The sequence below is a fragment of the Microtus ochrogaster genome, unplaced genomic scaffold (genome assembly GCF_000317375.1).
Source record: "Microtus ochrogaster isolate Prairie Vole_2 unplaced genomic scaffold, MicOch1.0 UNK98, whole genome shotgun sequence".
Lineage (NCBI taxonomy): Eukaryota > Metazoa > Chordata > Mammalia > Rodentia > Cricetidae > Microtus > Microtus ochrogaster.
In genome coordinates, this window is record NW_004949196.1 from 969618 (window position 1) to 976865 (window position 7248).

Genomic DNA, 7248 nt, shown 5'->3' on the forward strand with positions numbered 1-7248 from the left:
GGAGGAGGAGATGGAGGAGGAGGAGGAGATGGAGGAGGAGGAGGAGATGGAGGAGGAGGAGATGGAGGAGGAGATGGAAGAGGAGGAGATGGAGAAGGAGATGGAGCAGAAGATAGAGGTGGAGATGGAGGAAGAGGGGATGGAGGAGGAGATAGAGTAAGAGGAGATGGAGGAGAGGATGGAGGAGGAGATGGAGAAGGGATGGAAGGGGAAGAGATGGAGGAAAAGATGGAGGGAGGAGGCAGAGGGGGAGACAATTCTGCTGACTGAAATCAGTCAGTCACAATGGAAGATTCTGGAGTGATTCTGGCACAGGAGGTCTCTTTCTCAGTCACACTCGTGCACACATGTGCACACAAACTACACACACAGCATTTGCAATGGGAAACGGATGTCTATGGGGGTATAATATAATATAACATAATATATTATATATAATATAATATATATAACATAATATACAGCACCCACACACATTTAAAAGCCTGGCATGCCGGGTAATAAATCACACTGCCGAGCTGGTGACAATGTGTTCCCTTTGCTGCTCATGGGAGACCAAGGAAGGAAGCTAAGTGTTTGCGGAAGCCACCAGAGGCTGGTCACGGAAAAGGAAACTTCCAGATGTGATCATGTCCCTCGGTGGTTCCTCCAGGAGACTCTTGGTGACATCTGGGGTGTTTGTGGTTGGCTGGGGAGTGGGTGGAGACCAGAGAGGTTTCTCCATACCCTGTGATGCACAACCCGCCCACCAGAGAGTGAGATCAGCCCAGTGCCGAGAGAACCTCTGACTCCACAGGAACCTACATTTTATCCATTAGCTGATGTTTCAGACATGGCCTCACCAGGTAGCCCAGGCTGGTCACAAATTCTCAGTCCTCTTGAGTCAGCCTCCTGCAGGCTTAGGTGGAGGCTAGGCACCACCGTAGCTGGTCTGAATTTTTGCCACTTATCTGTGAGATGGATATCTCAACTTAAAGGTTTCGTACAAACGGATTGTGCCAACCAAGCAGGCTGGGCAGAGTGGCTCACGTTGGTCCTTCCAGCACTCGGGAAGCTGAGGCAGGAGAATTTCTTTAATTTCCAGTCCAATCTGGGTTACAGAGTGAGAATCTATCTCAAGGAGAAATCCCAATGAAAAGGAAATGGAAGGGAGGGGAGGGAGCAAGCAGGAGGGGCCGGATAAGGGCTGTATCTGCTGTGTCTCACCCTAGTCTGTCTTTGATTGCCCTTCTGTTGACTAAAACCCTAACCCTACTTGTACTGATTTTTTTTCTGCAGTTGAAACCACACATCTTAGGTTTAGCAGAGTCAAGGTCTTTAAAAAGCCTTAGGGACCTCACCATGGTGTCTGACATCAAGTCACGGTGTTGGCACAGGCTCCGAACTTTCTGAGCTGTGAGATCAACCAACCCTCTTCTCTTTGTAAAGTATTCAGGCTCGGGTATTTTGTTACAGCAGCAGACGGTAGACTCCTTCTCCAGTCTGGCTTCTGACTGACCTGGGCCACATCCCACTGAGCCGCCCTCCAGTCTCCACTCATACTGGGTTACTGCTGTCTACCGACCTCCGTCTAGCGGAGTCTTCACAGGTGCACGCTGGGAAGTCGTCCCACTCTACCGACCTCCACAGCGGAGTCTTCACAGAGGCACGCTGGGAAGTCATCCCACATTTAGCAGCTTGATGGTAGATGTAGGAGGACCTGCCTGCTGTGGGCAGCACCACCCCTAGGCAGCTGGGCCTGGGATGTGTAATGAAGCTCACTGGCCATGAGCAGGAGTCGGGCAGCAACCTTCCTCCATGGTTCATACCTCAGCGATGAACTGTGACCTGGGAGTGTAAGCCAAATCAGCCCTTTCCTCCCCATGCTACTCATGGACAGCATTTGATACAGCAACAGACAGCAAATCAGAGCAAAAACAGGTGTGGGAGTGCATGTCAGGCCTTCATCACGTGTTTTTGGGGGAGCCACGCACAATTTAGTCTGTAACAGGGCAAATAATTCACATTTTGTTTTTTGGAAAGAGCCATGGAAACATTAAAATCCTCTCAGAAGGGTTTGGGGGAACTCGAAGATGGAAGTGTCTTGACTCTTGCTCCCCATAAGGCATCTGTGGAGCTTCCCCACAGGAAGTGACTCAGGGGCGTCTCTGGGCAGCCTCAAAGAACTTCCCAGCTCAATGACAACAACAAAAAAGAATCTACCCAGCAAGATTCTGCTCAGTATTGATGGAGATTGCTCAGCTGGCAATAGGTGACAGGTGCCAGAGTGGAGATGATTGGCAGTTGGAACATGTGTGGACAGTGTATCTGGACACATGTATCTGGATGCCTGTGCCTGGACTCCTGCACCTGAATTCACATGCCTGCACACCTGAACCTGGACACACATGCCTGAATACATACACCTGGACATCTGATGAGACACCTGCACCTGGACACCTGTGCTTGGACACCCGCACCTGGACACCTGTGCTTGAACACCTGCACCTGGACATCCGTGTTTAGATACCTGCACTTGGACACCTGTGCCTAGATATCTACAGCTGGACACCTGTGCTTAGACACCTGCACTTGGACACCTGTGCTTAAACACCTGCACTTGGACACCTGTGCCTAGATATCTACAGCTGGATACCTGTGCCTAGATATCTACAGCTGGACACCTGTGCTTAGACACCTGCACTTGGACACCTGTGTTTAGACACCTGCACCTGGACACCTGCATCTGTGAACCAGTCAGTTTTTTCTTCCACTCTTTATAGCTCAGGGCTTCCTAAGCTGTCTGGAACTTCAATAGTCCAGGGAAAGAGCATTTGATTAAAGGGATGGTTCCCAGCTGGTGTCCACTCCCAGCATCCTGGTTGTTGAGTTACTGAGGATATATGAACAGACACCTACTCAGCCCGCAAGGGTGGATGGCGCCTGAAGAATGACTCCAAGGTTGGCTGCTGGCTTCTGCATCCATAAGTGCACATGGACACATGTCTATTACTGCAAGCACATGCCACATGCACACAGACACAGACACACACACACACACACACACACACACTAATGTTGGCACCTCTGACATAATAGTTGAGACAATCAGAAATTTAAAGGTGTGTACAATCACAGCCAGGTCGGTTTTCTGTTTCGACAACAAACGGCAGAGACAAAGTATAAAGAGGAAAAGGCTTCCTGGTTCATGGCATGGTGGGAATACCTTAAGAGGGAGCAATTGCTTCATGGTGGGGAAGTGGGAGAGGAAGAAAGAAGGGAGCACATTTCATTCTCTCCTTAGAGGGCCTGCTCCCAACTGTCCGGTGGGCTCCCGACAAGCCCCACATGGTGTTTAGTGTTTGAGGATTCCAGTATACGGTTCATTTTTATCATATTCATGTCACTCCCCCTCCAATTCCTCCAGGACCTCCATACTCCAACCTTCATGCCCTTGTCCTCGATAACTCCTGAGTCCAGAGAGAACAGCCTGTTTGAGAGTCTCAGCCACTGTTCTGCCGCTGTGAGGAACACCATGACCAAGGCAACTCTTATGAAGGAAGCATTTAACTGGGGCTTGCTGCACAAGACAACTTGATAAGGTCTTATCACGTTCTGGTGGGCAACAAAGAGCAACAGCAATAGTTTGCATTGTTTTGGTGGTCTCTTGGAGACCAACAATTTGCCAGGAGGTACCCTATACCTGGCACCAAAGTACCACCTTTGGGGAGACACATGTCTAGCACAGCGACAACCACACTTAGAGGAAAAATAGTGCTACCAAAGATAAAAGAGCTCACTGCAGCCCAAGCTAAACTGATGCCCAAAGATGCCAAGGATGGATCTCAAAGACATCCAGCTGGGAAGTGGCAAAGCAGGGATTTGAACTAGGAGCATCAACTCCAGAGCGTAAGAACCGTCTGATTTCTCTGCAATGATGTCATGTCTCCCATTTGAACACAGTGGTGTCAGTTGGCCATCCTAAGACATTGCTATACCGTCGTTATTTTTGGGTCTTGGTAAAAGGTGAAGGGAAGAGGGGTGGGTGACTGCCTAGGGGGAGGATGGGGTTCCAGGAAGCAGGGTAGTAGAGCCCCAGGGGTGGAAGATAATCAGAAATAGGTCAATGACTGGGCTAAGGACTTCCTGCCTCTAGGCCTTACCTGAAGTCACCCACGTCTCCTAGGGGTCCCCGTCTCTTTCCTCATCCTTCCCCTCCCCTTTACCTTCTCTCCTTGTTTCTTTCCACCCTCACCCACAACCTCTCCCTCTATTCTCCTCAAACTGAGAAACACCTTCAAGAATGATTTTCTTCTTCTTCTTCTTTAGACGGAAACTGCTGGCTGCTGGCAGCTTTTTATAAATACACTGTCCCCACACCTTGGTCTCATCAAAGCCACGGAAACAGACCACGATGAGCATACAGGAAACTCCAGTGTGGGGTGAGGCTGGGTATTGGAGGTGTTTCCTCCTCCCACCGGTGGCGTTGCAAGGACAGGGGGTGGAAAGTAAGCTCAGACTGGCTGTGGTTCCTGGGCAGAGGGAGGCTGTCCTGTCCCTCTTGGGTGTGGCCTCTCCATCTAGAAGGTGTGGGGCAACATATTCTGCTCAGGCCTTAGGTTTCTCTGTACAGATATTCAGCGAGGGTAACACACAGCTGCAGTTCTAGATGCTGGGGAAACTGAGGCAGAAGGGTTGCTCAAGACTCTGCCTCAAGAATATAAAAAAAAAACTAAAGAAGATATAATCTATGCAAGGTGCTTATCCAGGCATGGTGGAACACAGCTGTCAGCCCAGCACTCAGGGGATGGAGGCAGGAGGGTCAAGAGCTCAAGGCCAGCCTGGGCTACTTGAGACCTGGTCTTGAAACAAAATGAACAAACAGAAGAAGACAAATGATTAAAGATACAAAGTACTGTGGGATAATGCTCTTGTACACTGTAAAGATTTGTCACTCGTATTGGCTTAATAGAATGCTGATTGGCCAGTAGCCAGGCAGGAAGTATAGGCTGGGTGACCAGGCTAAGAGAATTCTGGGAAGAGGAAAGGCAGAGACACAGTCACCACGCAGATGCAGAGGAGATGAGAATGCCTTACTGAGAAAAGGTACCAAGCCTTGTGGCTAAACACAGACAAGAATTATGGGTTAATTTAAATTGTAAGAGCTAGTTAGCAATAAGCCCAAGCAGCAGGCCAAGCGGTTTAAGATAATTAACATAAGCCTCTGTGTGTTCATTTGGGACTGAACAGCTGTGGGACCTGGTGGGACAGAAATTTCATTCACAATAAAGAGCTTCTCAAATACTATTATTTAAAATCTTTTTTTTATTTTATTTTATTTATTCTGTGTGTGTCCTGCACGTGGGGTCCAGAGGACAGCCTCAGATGTCTGCTTTCTTTGAGGAGGTCTCTCACTGAACCCGGAGCTCACGGATTCAGCTAGACTGCTTGGCCAGCAAGCTCATCCTCCCTTCCCCACTGATGGGGTTGCAGGTGCCCACCTCCACATCTGTCTCTGTACTGATTCTGGGGATTTGAACTTGGATCCTCATGGCAGAGCCGCGAGCTCTCTATCCTCTGAGCCATCTCCCACCCCATCAGCTCCAGGCATCCTGCAGGTCTAAGTGCGTTCAATAAAGTGCTCTGGAGGGGGTCACCTCTCTCCTCTCTTTCTACCTTTCGTCTTTCCTTCTCTTCGGCATTCCCTCCTTCCCTCCCTTCCTTTCCCCACCATTTCTGGAGAGTCTGTCGTAGCCACGCACTGGGCTGAGTGCCGAGGTCCCGTCAGAGTATCCCTGAAGGGTTCGTGTGCTCAAGAGCTGGTCCCAGGCCAGTCACAGCCAGCTAGCCAGTGCTGCCCTGGTGGCTGGAAACCAAATGCAGACGATCTGTGGGAGTGGCCAGGGTCCCGGTGATATAACTCCCCTGACACCCTGAGGAGGTTTCTTGTCTCCAACCTATAAGCCCAGAAACTCCAAGTCCACAGTGGTCATCAGACACATAAATACCCCAGCTTTATTCTTTCTTCCTGAATATCAGGCAAATGGGCTGACCCTACATTCCTGGGGTCCACACCCCAAGTCTTCAATTTGAAGATTTACCAAGGCAGGTCAGCATTCTACATGGTCCCTGAGCTCCACCTGCAGAATTTGGAGATCCTTAAGGGGAACCTCCAAGATCCCTGCTTGCTGGGTTTGAGGTCTGTCTTGGAGAGGCGCCCCCTTCCCATCAATCCGTCGTCACCACGGCCTTCAGATCATGAATGCTCCGAAATAGGACCTGGTGCCATCCCGTGGTCTGACCAAGCGGTCCCCAGGTACACGAACCACAACCTCCTCCCCCGCTTCCAGGTGCACCACGCCTCCCAGGAAGCTGCTGTCCCACCAGACTCGGGAGGTGTTGGTCCGGCCACAGGGTGACCGCCGACTGACCAGCAGTTCTAGCTCCTTGGGGTAGCGGGATGTACGTTTATACAGCCCGTGTGTGATAGGGACTTTGGCCAGGCCCTGGGGGCAGCCCACGCCGCTCAACTGTACTTTCGAGTACACATAGTAGTAGCCGGCTTCCGTGGTCACCAGGGCCCCGTTGTGATATCTCAGGCCCCTCAAGAAGGCCAGGCCAAGGCGAGTCTCCCATAGCAGAGGTCCACCCTTGCCTATCAAACTGGCGTTGGCCCCTGGGAAGGAGAGAGAGAGAGAACCGGTCAGCTGTGTGACCTTATGCTAGTTGTTAGCCCTGTCTGTTGCTCCACTGTTGTATTAGGCTGTTTGGGTTGACTCAATCCTCTCCCATCCTGTAGGTGGGGGACTCTGAGGAGCAGGGGAGCAAAGTGATCTGCTTATGATGTATCCTGACTCATTTCATCCCCATCTCCTTCTGCAGGGGGAGAAACTGAGGCAGAGAGAAGCAAAGCCACTTGGATACCAAAGAGGAAACTGAAGGGGTGCCTAAGTTTCCTAGTGAAGTGTCAATACTTAGAAATGAGGTTGGGGCTGAAGAGGCAGAACACCTGCCCAGGAGGCCCTGTGCTCCAAACATTGCACAGAATAAACTAGGTAGTGGCACACGCCTGTCTTCCCTGGGAGACAGAAGGACCAGGTGTTCAAGGTCGTCCTCTGAACGGGCAGTTCAAGGCCAGTTCAGGCTACTTGAGATCCTGGCTCAAAAAGAGAGAGTGTGTGTGTCTGTGTGTGTGTCTGTGTGTATGTGTCTCTGTGTGTGTGTCTGTGTGTCTCTGTGTGTGTCTGTGTGTGTGTGTCTGTGTGTGTG

General features: G+C 50.6%; 1 protein-coding gene across 1 annotated transcript in view; it reads right to left on the minus strand.

Moving 5' to 3' along the window:
- Positions 1-6230: 6230 nt before the first annotated feature.
- Tnfsf14 (TNF superfamily member 14) overlaps positions 6231-7248 on the minus strand; it is a 3803-nt gene continuing 2785 nt past the window's right edge. Inside the window, exon 4 of the mRNA XM_005371123.2 lies at positions 6231-6655. Coding sequence (XP_005371180.1) covers positions 6231-6655 — 425 coding nt within the window. The remainder of the gene's footprint in view (positions 6656-7248) is intronic.